The sequence below is a fragment of the Battus philenor genome, unplaced genomic scaffold (genome assembly GCF_028537555.1).
Source record: "Battus philenor isolate CCGP_79_NKW_IND1 unplaced genomic scaffold, ilBatPhil1.0.hap1 SCAF_25, whole genome shotgun sequence".
Lineage (NCBI taxonomy): Eukaryota > Metazoa > Arthropoda > Insecta > Lepidoptera > Papilionidae > Battus > Battus philenor.
The window spans coordinates 5645413-5668713 of record NW_027181688.1 but is presented as its reverse complement, the minus strand read 5'-3'; the positions used below and the strand labels follow the sequence as shown (position 1 = coordinate 5668713).

Sequence of the window (23301 nt, the reverse complement as noted above, 5' to 3'; positions counted from 1 at the left end):
TATACGTGGGTTTTGCTGACAAATAAGCCATACATTCTACCTTGATGCTCTTCCATCTATATTGAATCATCCAGTATAAATTAGAGTAATTTCTTTTATAACTATCAAAAATATTGTTTATTCACGGTAAAGACGTTTTGGAAATTAAGTGTTCTATTTTTAAATAAAAGAAATTGACATACCGTTGTGGCCCGTTACGAGCTGGCGTAAACTAAATTTAAAGCTGACTATTATAAGTTGTTGTAATTATCTAATGTAATTAAGCTATTTTCACTTTATCTTTATATGTTTCAATGTTCAGTTCAGCCACCCACTGCCGGAGTCTGACGACGATGAGGACTATATCGACACTGGAGCCGCCATCCTGAACTTCTACTGCACGCTGGTAGACCTGCTGGGACGTTGTGCTCCGGATGCAGCGGTCATAGCGCTGGTAATACATCTGCATTCTTTTAACTGACTTAAAATCTGAGTTACGTGACTTTAATTCAAAGTTACAATATTTTTCATATTGAATTATGTGTCAATTCTTCTCGCGACATGAACTGTTATCGTTCCACCTAGTGGGTGTCTTACCCACGCCTCGTCTACTGGCTCGTGGTCCCATATATATCATAGGGAACTTCTAAACAAGTGTATAGTTTTTTTTTTTTTTTATTAGCGCGCCTTTTTATTAACGGTAACATTTTTAGTAATATAAAATCAAAATTACAATAAAACTCATTGCTTATAAAAACACTAGGCACAGTCTATCTCCTGAATTAAGTGCGAACCAAAAGACGATGCTAAAGAAGATTAAATAAAAATTAATATTTAAATATATTCATAAATACAAAATAACCCTTTTTGTATAAATTCAGCCAACCTAGATAAAATTGAAATTGCAAGGGAGATATTTATTACGATTTTCACAGGGCAAGAATGAATCTCTTCGTGCCAGAGCTATTCTACGATCTCTTGTTCCCTTGGAAGATCTACAAGGAGTTCTCAGCCTCAGATTTACTCTCAATAACCCGGCTGCTGGTGAAGAGCGCCCGAAATCGGGTGAGCACAACCAATCGAAAATCACGGTTGCAATTTGCTTTTATGTTGATATCTGCTTCGATGTCTTTTTCTACCCTGAGTTCTACAAAATTAAAAATTCTTTATTTCAATTATACCTAGCTTACACGTGCCTATGAAAATAAAGTGCACAGTATATATATTAACGCGTCTCTTTTAAAAAAGCTAAGAATATTGCAATAATTTTCATGACAAGATATATTACAATTTGTGAGCAGAAGCAGATTGTTCCTAAGAATCTCTATTTCAAATATTTCTCAATTTTATGAAAAGCTTGTGTAGTAACTGCACATTTATCCTTTTAAAGCATTGATATCTATAACCAATCCCCTAATATAAATGAAAATAAAAAGACATCGTATTTCGGTGTTATAAGCTAAAATTTTACGCTTGATATAATTTTCATTTTATATCTTCTAGACATGCCCTCTGGTCTTATCCCGGGCCACAAACAGAGTGTCGGATTATTTTTGGAACGAGTCTACGGCATCGAAACGCAGGAATTGTTCTATCGTCTTCTAGAAGAAGCGTTCCTGCCTGACTTACGAGCTGCAACAATGCTGGATAGAGTGAGTGTCATTCTTATTATATTGGGTAGGTTACTCTCTGTTCAATTATAAGCCAGACTGTTCAAAAAATCGTTACTCGGACATTTCTCATCTGTATTGTGCATCCGACGTTCCTCTGTTCGACGCAATTATTAGATGAATCATTGTGCATACGAACAATATTGAAAAAAATATACTAGTAAAATTTTGTTATTATTGTAATAATTTGTGTAATGGTTTCTTGTACCAGAACGATGGCTGTGAGTCGGACATGGCACTATCAATGAACCGGTACATCGGCAACTCGATCCTGCCTCTGCTTATCAAGCACGCCAACTTCTACAACGAGGCGGAGAACTACGCCAGCCTGCTTGACGCCACCTTGCACACCGTGTACAGGTAACTGATACGATTGGTACATATATATATATGTACTACTGTACGTGTGTATATATATATATAAATAAGTATGTAAATGTTAGAAATGGTTAAATTTAAAAATTTGTAATGTATAAGAACAATTCCGGTCTTAAACTCTTCGCTATGTTATCGTGCTGGTAAATTTTATCAAATAACATTTACCGTTGATTTTTTTTAAGTTTGATAGTATCTGGCAACTAGTTTGACAAAATCTTCGTTACTGAACATAAAGTACCTAGACCTTTAAAGTATACTACAAGCTACTAACATTAATGAGTTAGAGTTTTTAGTTAATCAAAATGTGTAGAATTTAGTTGACTCATTTGTAAGGTTTATATTATAAATTTTATTTAAAACGTTGAATTTTTGGCTAGCACTTATCCGTAATTATTTACAATATAGTATAAGACAATGTAAAAAATAATAGACGATTTAAAACTAGATGCCTAAAACTTGAATAAAGATATTTTGAAATAGAATTGAGAATTTTACCTTTAATTTTCAGATTATCCAAAAACCGTATGCTGACTAAAGGACAGCGAGAGGCAGTGTCTGATTTTTTGGTTGCGCTCACATCGGCCATGCAACCTTCGATGTTGCTTAAACTGCTTCGTAAATTGACCGTCGACGTGTCACGGCTTTCTGAATACACTACAGTCGCACTCAGGGTTTGTCTTTATTTATAACAAAGTGAGACATCACCCCTCCACGGGGCATCTTCAGGAGTTACACCGATTAGCGCCAAACACAGAGACTCTGTGAAACATGTTTTGAGTAATTTGGCGGTGGCGGTTGTGTGATTCGCATTGTTTGCCGCATACGCATTTATCAGCGGGCTGGCGGGCGGTGCATTTTGTTGCACAAAATAAATAATATTCTAATAAATATTGGTTCTTTTCTTACTTAGGATGGACTTCCGCGAGGTAACGCCTGATTCCATTTAATATATAACAAAGTGTGACATGGCATGGCATATTTGTAGATTATATTTAAAAAATCATCAAATGAATGCATTTTAAATACGATATTCAGAATTCTATTTACGCTTGTCGATACCATACGACTACTGAGGATCGTCACCTATTTTGGAAGTTTCCGAACTGTGTCGGTCGTTCACAACAGTTGTGAACTTACATTTTTTTCTTAGACAGAATTTATTAAATACAATTTACTTACAACACCGTTGTAGATACTTCCTTAGAACGTCATGACTAACAGTTTAAATTTAATAATTTTTAATTCAACAAACGATGGGTTACATCTATTATTGACGTAAGGTTTAGCCTGCCAAGTGTTCAGGTGGTAAATGACTAAGAACAATTAAAAGAAACTCACTGGGCCTTCATGTTTTAAAAATATATATAAAATTACGAATAGTTTGGAAGCGAACAAACTTAAACGTTCTTTGACGATTGTTCTAAATCTAGCAATAGATGCTTTCTTATCATTCATTGTCTGGGATTCTATGGCATATTCTGTCCTGTATTATGTGAAAAATTCATATAAAATTACATTTTATAGTAAATGCGATATAACTATGGGGAGACTTATGTCCAACAGTGGACTGAAATTATGATAATGACATTATAACCACGATGCTTTTTTTCGTGCAAAATAAACATCGAATTAAGAAATTTTGATTAGTCTTAATATCCAATTACCAGCTACTTACCCTGCATTACGAGAGATGCGCGAAGTACTACGGCAGTACTGGCGGGCAAGGTGTCTACGGAGCCTCTTCAGATGAGGAGAAGCGTCTAACCATGATGCTGTTCTCCAACATCTTTGACTCTCTCAGCAAGATGGACTACGAACCGGAACTGTTCGGCAAAGCCTTGCCTTGTTTAATCGCTATTGGTACGTATTAAGCTTTACTACCTTAACAGATGCTTTAGGATACACGCCCTCTGCGCTTGCCCCCTTGAACCTGCAGAATCAGCTAATGCCACTTGGGCATCAATGTACACCATGTCAAGGCCAAGCCAAGAACCTCTTTCGTGGCCTCTTGTACCAGGTCACTCCATTGAGAAAACGAAACCATGACATTAATTAAAATATCTTTTTGAAGGTTGTGCTTTGCCGCCCGACTACTCGCTGTCAAAGAACTATGACGATGAGTTCTACGGGAAGGAAACTCAAGCAACAGGTGAAAGACTTATTAAAATTATTTTTTTATGAGATGCTCAAATTATTATTAATAATAATTTTCTGACAAGTTGGAGATAAATTTAGAATTAAATTCTGTTGTTGAATACAAAGTAATTTTTACTTATTCTATTATTTCATATTTATCCTTTTATTTATTTCAATAAACGTTTTTTTATGGCTTTATACAATGTTATGTGGTAAGGTTAATTCTAAATCCGGGTAGGTGCAGACAACCCGCAGTACGACCCGCAGCCTATCAATACCTCTTCCGTCGCGCTGAACAACGACCTCAACACCATCGTGCAGAAGTTCTCCGAGCATTACCACGACGCGTGGGCTTCCAGGTACATTGTTGCATTCATGAAGATATGTCATTCTTTACGGTTTGTTACGCTTTTGTTAAAATACAGTTCATTTAATCTCTCTTTGAACCGTTGGATGTCCAATGCAGGACAAAAAGCTGCCCTATAGACATTAGAACCGGTTGAAAGGCTACCTTCATTTAACTGCAACTTCCGAAGTCTTCTGTCTTAGTTGTTCTTAGTGGGCATCCTACGCCGGCTCGACGATTTGTAGTCTCCATTCCAGAACTAAGGTTCTAGCGGCTATCCGTTCTGTGCGCTGTATTGCCTCCCCGCTGCCACTTCAGCTAGAATTGAATGCCTCGGTTACTTTAGTCTATGTATCTCCTCATTCCTAATTAGAATTAATAGACATTTCCTGAATGCAGCCCACTATTTATAAATAAGCACATCACTAAATTATAGCAATAAACATGATTATTTGCATTAAAAATTCTTGTATTTTAGCGACGGTTACAATTTTATTTTGATGACCGATTCTGCTTTCGTGATTAAAATCAATGTGACAGTAAATAATTTTTTGTGCATATTTTTGGTTATGGGGTAAATATTAAATTTAAGAAGGCATTGCGGATTCTTAAAGGAAAGCTAACTTCCTCTTAAAAATAATAGGTTTATAATTTACGACACAAACTCTATTTATTGTTATATATATTTTTATCCAATTTTCGCAGGAAAATAGAAAACGGCTGGGTGTACGGAGAGTCGTGGTCTGACAGTCAGAAGACTCACCCGCGGCTCAAGCCGTACAACATGTTAAACGATTACGTGAGTTATTTGTTTATTATAATCTACCTTATTTTAAAAAAAATCCATAGTACCATCAAAACCGCTTTACTACGCCTTAGGTATGTGCGCGGCCCATATTGCTCTGTAATGCATAGCCCCAAAGATATCTATGGGAATGTACCATAATCGCCACGCTTGGTAGGCGGGTTCGTGATTGTAGTATGGTATTATGGTACGCAGAAGACGCTGCTGGCAATCCTCTGAAAACTTGTATGTGAGCAGTGGCAATCCCATATAATCAATGTACAAAATGTGAAAAATATAAGATTGTACCCCGGGAATCAATTGGCACCCGCGAACTGCGATCGCAAGTCGCAGCCCTTTGTTTTCAATCTGTATGGTTTTACATAAATGACTATAATTTTTAAAAAGCTAGACTATTTACTTTTATATTAAAATTTGCATTAAAATATGTGCATCAGGAAAAAGAGCGGTATAAGGAGCCAGTGAGGGAGTCGCTCAAAGCACTATTGGCTATTGGCTGGTCGGTGGAACACTCGGAAGTGGACATCCCCAGCACTAACCGAAGCTCAATGAGGCGGCAGTCCAAATCCGGCGGGGTAAGTATCCACATTCAAATCACATTAAGCGCAACCATCAATGTACTGTAAAAAATTAAACTACTAAGTATAAATGTTATAATCATTTTTTTCTTGTTTTAACAAATTTAAAAACGTGTACATTTCTTGTTTGTAATATCTCTGCAATGAAAAAAGTTTACTTAAAATATAAAAATACTCGTAAAAAATATTTTTTACGAAATTTAACAACCCACTTGTATTAACTTTTAAAATTGTTGATTTTTATAAAATAATATAATATTTTTGGTAAATTAAATAGGTATTTAAATACACGTGTTCTAACGAAAATTAAATAACGTGATTTTGATTTTTGTATGAGTAGCCTGTATGAGTAAGTTTTATACATAATTATATTTTACATACAGATTTTTAAGTGTTTTAGAAATATATATATTTATATATAATAAATAAATTTGGATAAGTGTTTATTTTCTGTTTTACCTCTAACGAAGGTGCCGTAACAATGTTCAAAAACAAAGATAAAATGAGATAAAAAAAGAGATTTTTATAGAAATATAGTACGTTAATATAAAATAACAAAAAAACTGTTTAAATGGTATCCAAAAGTGCTATTAATCGTGACTACCAATACCGATTAATTCGATAAAATAGGACTAGAGTATTAGAAATTAAAATAGTCTATTATTTTAACATTAAAAGTAATAAGCTACTACCGACTAGGAACGCTGATTTGTTGAGAAGAACCGGCTAGAAATTCGGCATTTGGTCTTTTAAATTAAATTTATCATTTTTTTATATGTGCATTATAATAGTAATCATGTAAATGACTTAACAAACCAAGTGCACATTACTATCAACTAAAGATAATTGAATGGTATTATGAGATTTATTTAATATTATTAAGATTTATTTAAGAAATAATGCATTTAATCATAGATTTGGAACTAAGAAAAAGTTTTTATAAATAGCCCGTACAGCATTTTTCTGTGATGTAAATAATATCATCGGCAGTGCCCATAATAAAATACCGTTAAAGAGAACGCTGTTCAATAACTAAAATATACCGAGTCAAGTCTTATTAAAGTTGTCTTTCGTTTTTAATTACAAAGACAGCCGAGCTATCCCTACAGGTCAACTTAGACGTTTCATGTAGTAAATCTAATAAATTTTTGACTAAATAAGTACTAAGTTTGTGAATCCATAAGTGTTTTCATTTGTATATTAATAATTTTAACCATATTTACTTTTATTGTTCATGCGATCAGGATGAAGAAATCGAGATAGAAGTGGTATATGAACTATTATCTAGTTATTTAGTTTAGATATTTAGAAAAAAAATGATCACTTATTTCAAATTCATTAGAATGAATTATTCTATAATGTCCTATATATTACAGGCACGAGAAATTAAATCCCTAAACGGAATAGCAAATACAATGTTTCCTTGTTGGACGTGAAATGATTTTGTCTATTTATAAAGTCATAAAAATGTATGACTTGTTCACAACAACTCCTGAATAGATCCAGGGATCCCTGAATGACTAGTGTTAATCATTATATAGGTTGAGGAAAAAGTAACTTCGCATTTTTCATAAAAGTTTCAGATAAGTTTTTTTTAAAGCTTGTTTATTATTAACTATACTATTGATTCATTAATATAAGAGGATAGACACCATAATAATAATAAGCAAAATTCTGAGCATATTACATAGCAATTCAAAGCATAATTCTGTCCCAAAGATTGTCGTGATGACCGGTATTGCGCTTGAGGATCCAGCAACTTTTTAACTATTTCGTCCGACAATCTAAAACTACCCACACCGCGTCTACCGAATGATATAAGAACCCTTTATAACTATAGTATATAGGAGCAACTTTCTCTGATAGTGATAAGATACTATTGCTGTAGAAATTTTAGAACTTTTAATAAAAAAAAATTTACTAGTAGTTTTACGTCATTGTCGTAAAAGACCACACCCCTTCTACTGATTAATTCCGCCCATTTTCTCCCTACTTTTGCTTTCACATCAGTTCTTGGCAAATAACCGACGCAATTTTTTTTATTTAACTTCCTATTTGAAAAAAAAATTATAGCGTTGAATTACTTTCCCAGGTTCACTCATTTTGATAGAAAGAAATAAATTAAATTTTAAAAAAGCTAGAGACTAAATTTTTCTAGAAGATATTTAATTTAAAAATGGAAACTTTGTAATGTCATCGTAACAATCAGTGAAATAAAAATAGTATAGTCCAAGATATTTTATTACAAGTTTATACAAACTATTTGCGAAAATACTTTTTCCTCGACTTAATAAAAACGAAACAGCATGATAAAGTTGATAAGTGTTTAATAAAAGAAACATTTTTACAATTTTGTTTCGTTTAACAATGCATTGATTTTATTATGGTTATTTGAATCAGGGTTTTTAAGACCAAAAAAATATAAATTGTTTTTTTTGACACAATTAAGTATGCCCTGGTTTAAATGCGTCGTAAAACCACGTACGTCTCACTAACATGGCCGTTGTTTCATATTCCCGCATCGTTTCGTTCGTACAGCGTGCGCCTGACATCGTTGTGAGTATATCAATGTTTTTAACTAATTTGCCTTTTATGTTAACCAGAAAAATTAATAAGCCAAATTTAATATATCTTATATTTACTATTTATTTATATGCTACAATTACAGAAAGTTTGAAAAATAGCTTAAAACTAATTTAATAAAATATTGTTATTGATGATTATAATTTAAGCTATAGGACGTCCACCACTGAAGGACCAGCTGGAAGCAGCCTGCATTCAGCGTGTTACAATGTCCTTAACAAAGTCGACTGTCCACTTTGTGGGCAGACGTCTTACGCTGCGCTAGCATATATATTTTTTTATAATGTTCACTACTTGTAAATTTATTATTTTTTTATTATTAGGCTAATTTGTTAACCAAAATTGGTGCATTGCTCGTCTAATTCAAATTAAAAATATTTTTTTTTCAAGTAGACATTTACACGCTCATTACAATTTAATAATTTTTAACGTTATAAAATGATTAGTGTAGGGCTGTGAGGAAGCTACCAGCTCGGATGATGAACTGCTGAGAAAAGCCAACTAAAAACTCTTGTATCCTCCGTAAAACCGTATATCTATCTAGAGCATTTCCATGTCTACCGCCTAATAATTTATACGCCAATAATTTTATTTTATAAATTAATTAAATAATTTCATTTTTTATTTATTATTTATATAATTATTTAATTAAATAAATAATTACAATTATTTAATTAAATAATTATAAAATTATAAATTATTTTATTTTATAATTAATTACTGATTTCCTAAAAACTATAACAAAAAATATAATTTACAATACAATACAGTGATTCTCCGATATGATCAATCGTATAATAACAGATAATTAATCATATATTATCACGAGAATCGTCTTCGTTTCATCAAGTTTTTTAATGTTTAGTTTTAGATTACAGAAACTTTAATAAAAAATGTATACCATTAAAATAAAACAAGCCCTCTTATGTTCTGATATTAAATACTACATGTAATTAAAAATAAATGGAAACTAATTTATACTGTGGTTAATCGAAAACGACAAGTGGTATTTAATTCGTTTTAATGTAAGGTATTTTATTGTGAGTAACAGTGTATTGTTATAGGAATTTAACACGTCACGTCGACTAATAGTGACCATAATAGGTTCGCTGTAAAAACAGATCTAAAATCACTCTTTTATGCAAATGTTATGCAGCAAAGTTCCATCAGCAAACCTATCTTATCGGTCTAAGAATTTTACCCTTAATCTATCTTTGTAGAAAACTCGCATGAGTTACAAACATAGGTTAGCAAGTGCAACAAACCGTGTACAAAAAAGGCAAGCGAGCAGGCGCTTGCATTTTGTACACGGAAAAGGTAGTTAAAAACGTGCAAGTCTAAATTGGTAGCTATATAAAACGATGATAGAGGTTATTGGTGTATGTCAAATGATACATGAACTATTTTTACAATCACATTTTTAAAATCTAAAGGTTAGTCGTACACTGCAAGAGAAAGGCTTCCTTTATACATTTATAATAAGACCAGAAGGGAACGGCCTGCATTAATCGTTTCCCGACGACTTTACAAGGGTCCTCTATATATAATGTGGATGGACATCGTCTGCACTTCAGAATTTTAAGGTCCCAGTGGCCCCACTGTCTCTTTAACTTACCAATACGCTGGACTATGTTTATTAGTTTCGGTCGTTAAATCTATTATTAATAAATTGAAAAGGCGAAGTTCCCATAATACGCTCGAATTGACATGGTAATTATTAAAAAGTTAGGCTACAAGTTTTGATTTAACACCAAGCACATCTCGCTATTTATTGATTATAACTTTGTAGTTTCGAATGGCACCCATAGATGGCGCTATTTTCCACGCATTATAAAAATTCATCTCTTAGTTGAATCGGTGTGTTAACAAAGAAGAATGGACATCGAACATATATCTGAATTCGATATCTCAAAATTTACAGACGGACTCCGCAACGCCGTTCAACTACAACCCTCATCCGGTCGACATGACAAACTTGACGCTCTCTAGGGAGATGCAGAACATGGCGGAAAGGCTGGCTGAAAACGCTCATGATATTTGGGCAAAGAAGAAAAAGGAGGAACTCGTGGTTAATGGAGGTATACAAAAAAATATTTAATTTAATAGTAAGTCACTTTAACAATGTTAACATAAAGTGATTTGTTTCATCATTTTGCAGCAAAAATCTCTAAACCTTTTATACATAGAATTAGTAAAATACCCTCTATAAAGTGGTCACTCTGGAATTATTATCATGTCAGCCGATAGGCGCCTATTGCAAGTTGTGGGCGTCCCCCAATAATCGTCGCGACTTGTACATTCTATATTTTACATTAGTTCATTTTATCTATTAAAATGCAACAGGTCAATAACTTCCGGCAGTACAAAGTTTGCGAGAACAGATAGTTTTGCTATGCAATAATCCAGGTTTTGAAAACGTTTTTTTTACTTATTTACCATTACGGTATATATTATTTTCAAAACCATTAATCTTTGAACAGCGTATAATACACATTAATTGATAGCAATTGAGCTTTTTTCAATCACTATGTATACGGAAAAGCAATTGTAAATATAGTTTATACTTCTTTTATACAGATAACACTATTCCAGAAGCCAAGGCGTCTCAATTTTTTTTCTAGTATGTTTTATCATCGGGTCATTGTCATGAATTTTCTAGATTATAAAAAAAAAAACTTTACAGGTGGCATTCATCCTCAGTTGGTTCCCTACGATTTACTGACGGATAAAGAGAAGAAGAAAGATCGAGAACGTTCACAAGAATTCCTCAAGTACCTCCAATACCAAGGCTACAAGTTACATAGACCAAGCAAAGCGCAACAGAGTGATACGGAACAGACCACTACGGGTGTAGCGATAGAGCTCAGATTTGCATACTCTCTATTGGAAAAGCTAATTCAGTACATCGACAGAGCGACTATAAACATGAAATTGCTGAAGCCTTCTACAACGTTCAGTCGTAGACCCAGTTTTAAGACCAGCACGAGGGACATCAAGTTCTTTTCAAAAGTAAGATTTATTATTATTAATACTTCAATATTCAAACATTTAACATATATTTTTTTAGTAATTAATTGATATTTATTAATATCATTAATTGCCTATAATAAATTATCCATAAACAGTAAGCCTCCCCTTATCACGGTAAATTAGTTCCGCGCTATAGGAAATAGCGTTAAACGTGTATTTGAATATACAGGGTCATATGCACTCGTTACGTACAATATTATTTACGTTTAACTTTTCTCGTTAAAAGCGGTTTAAATTGAATATTAAGAAAAAGCTTGAAACTGAAAACTGGCCGAAAGGTTTTTGAGTGATGACCACGAGCCCGTAGACGCGGCGTAGATAGGTTCCCCAATAAATGTACCGACGACATAGTCCAGGTCGCAGCAAGTCGAAGGATATGGGCAGCGTAAGATCGGTCAACGTGGTGATCATCGGGAGAAGGATTTGCCTTGAGGTGGGTGTCTATCGGCAGGCCAGATGATGACAATATATATTTTTAACCTACAAATGTTTTACAGTATTAGTGTAAAATAGTGTAAAATAAAAAATAGAAACATAGAATATATTAATTTAGGATGTCCGCAAAAAAAAGATGATAAAAAATATAGCAGTTATTTTCAATTGAATTATATTTTTATTCAATTGCATTCATCATTTAACAAGTGTTTCATAGGCAGAGAAACACTTGTTAAAAGATAAAGATAAAAAAAGATTAAATAGTTTATACAACGTAGGAACTTTTAACAGAACTCTTATTTATCGTCAACTTGTTATCTTTTTTTTTAATCTATTTCATTTTTGACTCTACTCTGTATAATAAGGTGTTATAGTTGCCAAAGAAGCTAGAAGAAACTGCACAACAACACATCTTTTTATTAAAAGAACAGAGGCATATACTCATGCACTTTATCAGAAATAGTATAAATGATATCAAAATAATCAGGAAACATCATTGCCAAGGATTCTTTTCCTTGTACCATAAATCGCGCAAGAAAACGCATTATGTTAGTACCGTGCTACAGGGGAAGATTACTGTAATTCTTATAACATATATTTGACTTGGAAAAGTTGATGCGTTATTACCATTAATCAACAAATTAAATATTATATAGATTAGTGATAATTGTTATTACTATTTTTTTTTATTTGTAATTTTTTTAATAGACAAAAAGTTTGTCATTTTTAAAAATATTAAGATGTTTTACTTAAAACTTGTAAATCTATAAATTGTTAAATTATTTTACAGATTTTATTAAATTTAGAATTTTTTTTTTAACTTTGTAATCTGGTGCTTGTGTACTAATCCACTCAGTAGAGGCTGTAGTATATCTATAGACACTGATAATTCTTATTTTATCATAATGAATAATAAATTTTATCTTTTTTATTTTTCAATTTTCTAAATTTTCATATTTCAAACAGTTTTACATATTTTGAAAGTGATTGTAAATAAAACATCTGGTAAAAGTAACTTTAGTAGAGTTTTTAAAAGAGGCAAGATGTCAGCGAGTCTTGTTTCACTAAATTATCGTGAATACAACAAACTTGCAGTACAACAGTAACATTGTCTTTAGCGATAAGAAACAACTGTGTCTGCGGCTGATTATTTATTATTCTATCTACAATCTTATAAATATTCGTCTAAAATATGTTTTACCACGCGGTCAAGCTGACAACGAAATAATATGGATATGGTACTGTTTTCTACTTGTCCATTTAAATCACTTTCTAAATATGTATTTTTTTATAAAACTAATAGACGAATAAAATTAATCATATTATATGTAATACCTAAATTATCCAAGTACTATTTAATATATTTCCTATCTTACTATTTCTACATGTGTAAATTCCTGCCTTTCAAGCCATACAAATCGGAACTTAAGTATTTCAAGAAGGTATAATCATAAGTTATTTAAAAAATATCTAATACGCTTTTGCAGTCCTTGCTTTGTAGAATATAAGTCTTGATTGGTAGCCACCTGTATAATACATGTATGATATCGAGTGTTAGATGGACTTAAAATCATTGATTATACAACAATTATATAAAACACTATAATAAAATTATAGATCTTGCAAACTTCAATAAGAAAGTTATTAAAAACAAATTTATATGTTTCTATGTATCTAAACCTAAACGGGAAAAATCTCCAACCCAACACACACACACATTAATGCCCATTTAAATAACCTGTCCTAATTCCACAGCTGTTGTTTAAGTTTATTTTTTCAAAGTGGTAATGGTAACAATGAGCCGCTATATATTTGAAAATTTGATCGTATTATGGGTTCACTTATCATCCATACCTGTTAATTAAATCTGTCATTTTACTCTCGTTACTCTCTAAGCCATTTATATAAACATCTAGCTGTCTTGATAGATTATGTACTTCCATAAATATTGGCTTATTGCATTCCGATTATTTATTTTATTTTTTAAATTAAATCATTACACATACAAAGTTTAAAATAACTCATTTAAATAACTTTGATAACCGTTGTAGATAAACGCAATAATTGTATCAATAGACAAAATACAAAGTAACAAATAGTTCTTTATAAAATTTGCTTGTAAGTTTCTGCATAATCAACTTGCGTTGCTTGCATGTTTATGTGAAGTTTGAAAGTCGTCGCTGTGATGCTAGTTACATAAATGGCGCTTTTAATTGCCAATATTGTAAGTCGCGTTATTTTAATAAGAGCTCTTTAATTATAGGTAGTGTTGCCACTGATGGAAAAATACTTCTCGACGCATCGAAATTACTTCATAGCGGTGGCGACGGCGACAAACAACGTTGGGGCAGCAAGTTTGAAGGAGAAAGAAATGGTGGCAGCTTTGTTTTGCAAGCTCGCCAGTTTGCTGAGATCTCGGTATTGTTTTTCATCACTTCTAGTAAAACTGTAATGCTTTCATAAAGCTTATTTTTAAGAGAATAGATATGTACTCTATCCAACATCAATGGTTTCCGAAATAACATACAATGTTACGATAATACGTTAAGAAATAGCCTTTTTTTAAATTCGGATTTAATTATTTATTATTATCTGTCCCTTTTTACTGCCAGAAGTTTTCGGCCACTCGCAATCCAATAGAAAAATTTTAAATGTTACATATTTCAAAGTAATCAATTTATGTGTAATAATATGTATATGTATGATATTTCATATTACTCTGTAATTTTAAATATGAACCATGTATTCACCCTAAAGCTTTTATACATGTAACTTATTAATCAGTACGTTCAAAACTATGTATTGATTTTGATTTACAGAATAATACAACAACGTAGTTTCGTTTAGTTTCTTATAGATATAAACATTTTGCAATTTCATCCTAAAGATAAATAATAATGTATTATTTGTAACTTCAGTCTGGCAGCTTTCGGTCCGGATGTACGCATAACAGTTCGCTGTCTCCAAGTGCTGGTGAAGGGTATAGATGCCAAATCCCTCGTCAAGAACTGCCCCGAGTTCATCAGGACGTCAATGCTTACTTTCTTTAACAACGTCGCCGACGACCTCGGTCACACAATTCTGAACTTACAAGAAGTGAGTATACTTGTCATTAAAGACAAAAATGGTTTGCATGATTCAAGATACATATATACCACTTTTATGGATCATTGGAAAAACAATCAGTGCTATTCAGCTAATTTGTTGCCGAGTGGAAAAAACTGAGCTAAAAGCTTATTTTAGGTCGATATTTTGAGTTGCCATGTAATTACGAAACTTGGATGATTTCTGTTTCGATATTCTTACAACTTTGGTTCGCAATCACTTACTCTATCCCTATCTTCCTCTCAAGACGTCTTCCTATTCTTCCATTTTTCTCTGATAGAAACGATATTACAGGATCGAACCTATTTGAATCTGGCCTGTCAATGGATTCTACATCTGCTTTTGTCGTATTTCTTTCTACTGAGCATCATAACCTTTTTTTGAAAGTTTATAGTGCTCTATGTTACCTCATCTATGTCAGTCTTCTCGGTGTATATTGCTTCAGCTTCTGTAGTATCGTGCGTTGGTTCAGACCTGATCGAACTAGTGATTGTGTTGCCCTTTATCCACTTTTCTGATTATCAAAAATTTTCCGAGTTGTCCCTGCTTTTCCTAACTGGTCTGAAAAAATTCAAAGTCCAAATGATGACGTAACACGTATCGTTAGATCAGAAAAATTGTTTATTTTTAGAGCTTTATCTTCTATTATGGTTCGTCGTCGACGTCTTTTCTCGCTTATCTCCCCCAAACATATCTAAGGGAAGATATACCGTAACAGCCATGCTTGGCAAGTGGGTTAGCGATAGCAGTGTGGTATTATGGTACGGAGAGGACCATGCTGCCAATTCTCTAAAAACTTTTTTATCAGTCGTTTATGGTTAAGGTAAGGTAAATTCATATTTTATTTATTAATCTAGGGTAAATACGCACACCTGCGGGGCACGCACCTTAAAACTTCGACGTCGCTGGGCTACATCAACGGCGTGCTGCTGCCCGTGTTGACGGCCATGTTTGACCACCTAGCCAACTGCGAGTATGGCGCTGACTTGCTTCGTGAGTACTGGCCACTTATAAAATATCCAGATGTGTTTAATAAAAAAAAACTGCAAATTTTTAAATAGAATTTCTCCTCTTAACTGTCGAGATTTCCACTTATGTACTAACTCATCACAATTTCTCTGAAACCATTTGGCTTAGAGACTTGAAATGTATTAGAAATATTTCTTTTGCTAAGTAGTGGTGAGCTAAAAAGGCTTTTACAAAATTGACGCCGCAGCGGTCATAAAAAATGAACATTTTCAAACATAATTTTTTGAATGTATAAAACTAGGCCAGAATACATTTTTGGTAATAAGAATTATCAAGAATGAATTTGATAAAAATCTTAAGAAGGTAGTGCGGACCACGTGAATCAGCAATGGGACAGCTAGTTAGTGACATATGACATATAGCGTATAAATCTTTCTCACTCATTAAGCCACGTATTCTTTGTACTGAAGATGGATAAAGCAAAATGACAGTGAATTAGACAACAATCCTATGTTTTAATGCAGCATTTTGGCTTTACTTTCCTTATTGTTAAAAATATTTGTGGTGGCCATGTTAAATGTTCGCAACTCTTGTCCGAGGTAAACTTTCGAATTACTGCAGCAAGAACGTTTTCTGGATCTCTCTTTTTTTATCAATATATAAAAACGATGTATGACCTCCTCAATGCATATATTAGTGATTTTGATATATTTTCATGCTCTCTCGTATCTTTTAAAAAACAATTTCTTCAATTAACCCGTAATTATTGCGGTGTGATCTGCAGAATGCGCTAGATCTTTGATCCCTGTTTAGTAATGTTTTTCTTTGTTTTGTCATTGTTTGACTTTAAATCATTAAATGTTCTTAGTAAGATAGTTAGACGTAACAATTATAACTAATTTTATATTTTTAAGTTTCTAAGTTAGTACTTTCCTTTTGTTATTGTTTATCTCCAATAAAGTCTGTTATTGTTGTGTATATGTAACTATGTGTGTGTTATTAGAATGTTTTTTATCTATCTATCTTTAATCTATCTATGTTAAATTAAAATGACTTTTTAACGATGTGAACATTTATTTAACATTAATCTGAATCAGTAGAAGTTTCTTCGGACGATTTCTCGCTGGACTTGCTTGACTCGTCGCTGACCGAAGTCCTTTTAATAAATATTTTCTTGCATTCTCGTTTGCAGTCCTTTTTTAGGCTTTTTTTCAGTCCGTTTTTACACTGATGTTCCTCGCAAGTTTTTCTAAAATATTTTTATTATTAAAATTACTTACAAAATTCAGAAAGTATCACTTTACGTTATGACTATATCAAGCTCCCTTCGGTTGGTACTGTTGGTTTAGGTTTTAACTAAATATAAATTCTAATCAAATGTCAAACTTGACATATCATTACTAACCTAAATTGTCAGGTACAACAAACCGTGAATAAAATCAACGGATAATGTTATGTAACCAAATAAAATAGTACAATATTATAACGGGAAATTTAGGTCAGTAGCTGTCTTTACTTTTCGTCGATTAAGAAGACGCCATGGCGGATAATAAAATGTCTGTTGCGCGTCTATTTTGTTTTAACGAATTTCATTAAGGTTATTTTTTTTAAATTTACAGTCTATTTACAATTATTTTGACAATTGTTGTTAAACCGGACAGTTTTTATTAGAAATATAATAACGTATGGTTCTGAACAGTGTATAGCGTCTGTTCATGGGTTTATTTTCTACTACCAAAAATAATACTTATATAGATTGTCTGGTAAGAGATTTAAGATACCTAGTTTTAATAAAATCATTGAACGATAGAATAGAAATTTGGATTTTATTTTTTAAACAATATTTTGTTTAAATATCTACCGTCGAGCGGCACACACTTTTCAAAACGAAGCGTTGTGTTCTAAGAATACATGATTCAATTGAACTGATGATGATTTCTCGAATACTTCCTTTGTTTTTACAAACTCACTCTTTGAGATAGTTCCATAAAAATCCATTGCAGTTAAATCGAATGACCTCGATGTCCACGGGATATCCCCAAAGCGACAAGCCACGATCAGTTTTTGGGAGAAAGTTTCCTGAAGAAAATTGATCATAGGCCATGTGTGCAGATACACAATTCTGTTGGAATCGCGCGTGATAAGTACGACGGATGAGCTCGCGGGTTCAGCAAAAAGATATCCGTTATCATGCGGCTGCTATTGCTATTCGCCTGGCACATTAATAAATAAATATAGAAATAAGTGGGAAAGCTCTATTGTTTTTCGCTTACAAATAAGCTATATATTTGCTGTTTTAAAGCCTTTACACCTACAATCAATCACTCTGTATATAATACTTAACCTTTCTTCCCTACCCCTAATACTTAAATATGAACTAAAATATGGAACCTGACTAACGATCAATGGGGCTATATCTTGTGGATAATAATTTCATCATTTGTTATATTTCATGTTGTTTTATTATTTTTAGTATTAGGCGCATGATATTGTTTTATTTACGGAAAATAATTCTTCTATTAAACATTATTTTTTTGTTTTATAGGCAGCACTTTAATATTTTTTTGTCTAATAATATATACATTCTTCATCATCCTTTAAGCCCTAAGACGTGCTCTGCCGAACATAGACTTCACCATACATTTCTAACAAGACCGTTTGAAAGCTCGACTCCAGTCCCAACGACCTTAACAAAGTCTTGACATGGATATTGTTGGTAGACGTTCAATACTGCACTTACAGGTTCATGGTTTCCAATACAGAACCAAACAGTCTGACCAATTCAACTTACAAATCCGCTGGGATATGGCGGGATGTGCTTTCGTTCGTCTACATATTTCTTCATGTATTTTTATTATTATTTATAAAGAATTAAGTCGGTATTTAGATAATTATGACAACTATAAATTCAATTCTTACTGTATGACGTTTAGACAAGCGTTATTGCACTTTTTAGCTAAGGCTTTTATACAAGCTTTTTCGTGCTTCTCTCTAAGCATACGCTCGGCGGCGTCAGGTATCAGCTCGTAAATAGATTCGGCGCGTATGTTCTTCTGCAAAAAGATTATATACGGAATCGATTAGTTATAGGTATTAAAACTTCAAACTAACTCTATCTTAAAATCGGCTCCGGAAATAATGAATAACCTAATGATACTTTAGTGAAAACAACCTTTTTTATTAATTCTGATTTTTATTTATGATTTACTTTTCAGTGTTCCCCGCTACACATACGTACCGCTTAAAAAAATTGCTATTACTCATTATAATAAAAAGTCTAGTCTAGTGTTTTATTATCAAATAATAAACAAATACAAGTCGAATAAATAGCTTTAAAGATATCAAAATTTTTAATTATTAGAAATTATATTGTCATAAGCAAGAAAAGGACCAATATTTAGCCACTTCCGCACATGCAGTGGTAGTCGTGCAACGAAATGCATCGCCCGCCAGCCCGCTGATAAATGCGTATGCGGCAAACAATGCGAATCACACAACTGCCACCACCAAATTACTCAACACGTGTTTCACCTCTCCACGGGGCATCTTCAGGAGCTATGTTACACCGATTAGTGCCAAACATAGAGTGTTTGGCACTAATCGGTGTAACTAAGCGGGCTGGCGGGCGGTGCATTTCGTTGCACGACTACCACTGCATGTGCGGAAATGGCTAAAATATTGGTCCTTTTCTTGCTTAGGATGGACTTCCGCGAGGTAACGCCTGATTCCATTAAATAATTATATTGTCATATTTCAAAAAAGTAACTAACTATAATACCTTATTAAAAACGTAGCTCTCACAATTCAAATTGCCAACTCTTGTCAAATCTCGCGCCGAGGCTAAAAAAAATTTTAATGGAAAATTAGAAAACACTTAATTCAATGAATTTTAATGTTAAATTGTAGTAAGAAAATTAAAAGGCCGTAGGAGTAATTACGTTGTCCCAAATTTGATTTTAATAAAAACATTTGTGTTGTATACTTATGCTTTTTATGCTCATATTTACTGATTTCATTTAATAAGTGTCTTTGTTGAGATCTTCAAAAGATGCAGTCTGCTTCCAACCAGTCTTATTACAAAGGTTTACCATCGGGTTAAACAACGTCTCAGCCGATAGGCGCCCTCTGCGAGGTATAGGCCATTTCCAAATATCGCCTCAATGAGATCGCCTCAAACAGATCTTGCACTGCCCGCATTCAGCGACTAACCGCAACCTGGACTATGTCATGGGTCCACCTAGTGAGAGGTCTATCAACGCCGCATCTATAGGCCCGTGGTTGCCACTTAAAAAAATATTTTAGCCCTGACGGCCATTAGTTTCATAAGTGATGTGACCAATGCAATTTCAGACGATCAATTCTTCAAGCTCAGTCGATGACCTTGATTTTTATCAATATATCTTTATTCAAGTAGGCATTAACATGTGCTTTTGTATCGTCAACTATTATATTAATAGCAGTATAAGTAGTAAACTACCACCGGCCTGGAATGCTGTTCTGTTGAGTATAGCCGGCTAGAAAATCAACAGTTGTTCTTTAAGAAAAATTAACAGTGTTTGTTCATGTGTACATTATATTAATTATGTAAATGAGTCAACAAACCAATTTTTTACACATTTCGATCAATGTAATTGAATACTGTCAAAAAATTCATTTTAAAATATGCCTTTAATTTTAGATTTAAAGCTAAGAAACGGGAGGTAAAAGACATCTTGTAGAACTTTATTATTTACGCGTATACTCATGAAGGATTTGTTAACTGCGAATGTCCTCACGTCAATGTCTCGATGTGTCTACCCTACAATAATCGATTTTCAACAATTACAACGATTCAAGCACTCACGAATCTCTTTATTGACGACAGTCTTGTTACGATGCCTGACATTCGTATCACTTCCACGTTTTTTCCAAAACTCCTCTAAGCAAGCAGTTTTACTATTCTTTTTAAATGATTTTTTAAAACTGCTTTTGCAATAGTAAATTTTACACGACTTCTTCGGGATTCCTTTTATCGCCTGTAAAATACAATAATTTATGTTTCTCACAAGGCATCAATCTTAAAAATATACTTTCCTCACATGGCATCAAGATTGTTTTTTTAACATCAAAAAAAAAACTATGAATGTTTTGTATGAAAAAGTTTTACAATGAACTTCATGGTTTGTTCATATTTTCTTTATTTAGTTACGAATTAATTATTCGTAACTAAGCCAAGGCGGAGTCTGTTATGCAGTCCTCATCTGCAGCCTGATACATGGACGTCGGAGAAGGTTATGCCACCAGATCCTCCAACCCTCTTAAAAAAGTCTTGGCTGCACAACTTGGTCCCCGCAGTAGCGTTCGAGCTAATTCTTCTCCCTTCTTTATGATATCGGATGGGGGGCTGAAACTTTATCCTGGGAAATTCAGACACGTGGCCACCACCGTTGGAATTATGGTACTTTGCGAAGGCATTCCTTTAGTTGTGACAAAAGCCCTTTCATAACCACAGCGAAAGAGTATCCCAATGAAAAATTTCACGAGAAAAAAGGTCAACATGTGTCGGTTCACCTAGTTAAAATAAAATGGTCAGAACCCAGGTTTCCATGAGAACATTCAAGTCTAGTTACTGTAAGAACTCTCAACATCCATCAGTATTAAAAAAATGTTCATAATGATTTGTATCAACTAAAATACATACTCGTACTGATGTTTTTCAAAATCTATAATTTAAAGTAAACATTAATAATGCTACCGAAACCGCTGTACCGCGCCTTAGGGATGCGTGCGGTGGCCCAGGAGCTTAACCCCGATACCCCTCCCCCGGCAAGACGGCAGCGAGGGCTAATTTATTTCCTCAGCCCCCACCTCACCGTACTTTAGGAATACCTAAAGCGTGATAAATCGGTGTCGGCAGCAGTGATATAATATCAATAAATGTGTTAATATTTACCATGTAACATTTGCGCACTTGTGCTTTTATACAATTCTTGCAAACATCCCTTAAAATTGCTCTGTCTTCACGATTGGTATCTGATTTATCTTCGTTGTTTAACTTTTCCTTAAATTATGTTAATTAATTATATATAGCAAATAATTTAATTATTAATATTATAAACTAATAATATATAAAACAAAAAAATTATAAGGTTGAGTAGAATATTTATGGCAATGATGGATGTCTTAGTCAATTATATTTATTTAGTCCAAATAAACGTCCGAATTCTATTTAGATTCTTTGGGTTGTGTTATAAGAAATCATTTTTTTTTATTTTTACAAAATATACACAATTTACGATTATTTGTTTTTAAAAAACAGTAGTAACAAAATTATTTATTCATATTTGGAAAACAATTTAGAATAATAAAAATTTTTAAAAATATTCTATAAATAAAATTAACACGAGTGTATTTACTTGGTACAAATAAAATAGTTACTTTTATGATAAGACCAACACAAAGTATTATTTGTTTTACACTTTGGCTAGAATGACGTTTTTATTAATAGCCATTATTTTTTGTTACTATTAATAATATCAATAATGGAATAATATAATTAATCATTAACATAGAATACAAAGCACAAAAGAAAATGCAAAACACTCACCAGTTCGTCAATATAAATTAATAACGACTTCATGTTACGAGGCAAAATGTCTCGAACATCTTGTATAAAGAGATTATTATTTTGAGTATCTTCTTTTTTAATACCGTTGTCCAATTTATGTATAGAATTTCTACCGCTCTCAATGCGATATATTTTAGGTATGACGTCACTATTTGGTTTTGGAACAATTTTATATATGTCCACGCCATTGTAGGTTTTAATTAGGTGTAAAAGAATCGTTTTTATAACAACATCGGATGTTTCGCTAGACGTTCCAACAGATAGTAGATTTATTTTGTTAGTTAACAGTTGTTTATTAGGATTTTCATATTCCTCTTGACTATAGTTTGATATATTTTCCTCCTCATATGTTCTGTCACGAAATTTTTTAAATTTGTTTACGTCTTGTCCATCTCCAAGTAATATAACTTGAATTAAATCATTAATTTTACGTTTTAAGTTATGATTTATATGTCTTCCTGCTATATCATCAGTTTTTACATCAAATAAACTAAGGTCATCAGTTGAGCCATTGTCTATATTTTCATCTGTGGTATATATATTTTTTAACAAGTAGTACTTGTTGATAAAATCAATAATTCTTCTATTCAATTTTGTAATATCACTTATATTCGATATCGTTTCATCGATTACGTAACTTTCTACCTGAAATATAAATAAATAAATCTCAACCCATAGAC

General features: G+C 32.8%; 1 protein-coding gene across 1 annotated transcript in view; it reads left to right on the top strand.

Annotated features, from left to right (window-relative positions):
- RyR (Ryanodine receptor) overlaps nucleotides 1–23301 on the top strand; it is a 166418-nt gene that overhangs the window by 105653 nt on the left and 37464 nt on the right. The window contains exons 58-72 of the mRNA XM_068768362.1: nucleotides 302–433; nucleotides 915–1044; nucleotides 1483–1631; nucleotides 1861–2009; nucleotides 2536–2698; nucleotides 3695–3887; nucleotides 4099–4176; nucleotides 4408–4522; nucleotides 5215–5308; nucleotides 5752–5889; nucleotides 10397–10553; nucleotides 11159–11484; nucleotides 14204–14358; nucleotides 14859–15036; nucleotides 15903–16038. Coding sequence (XP_068624463.1) covers nucleotides 302–433; nucleotides 915–1044; nucleotides 1483–1631; nucleotides 1861–2009; nucleotides 2536–2698; nucleotides 3695–3887; nucleotides 4099–4176; nucleotides 4408–4522; nucleotides 5215–5308; nucleotides 5752–5889; nucleotides 10397–10553; nucleotides 11159–11484; nucleotides 14204–14358; nucleotides 14859–15036; nucleotides 15903–16038 — 2293 coding nt within the window. The remainder of the gene's footprint in view (nucleotides 1–301; nucleotides 434–914; nucleotides 1045–1482; nucleotides 1632–1860; nucleotides 2010–2535; nucleotides 2699–3694; nucleotides 3888–4098; nucleotides 4177–4407; nucleotides 4523–5214; nucleotides 5309–5751; nucleotides 5890–10396; nucleotides 10554–11158; nucleotides 11485–14203; nucleotides 14359–14858; nucleotides 15037–15902; nucleotides 16039–23301) is intronic.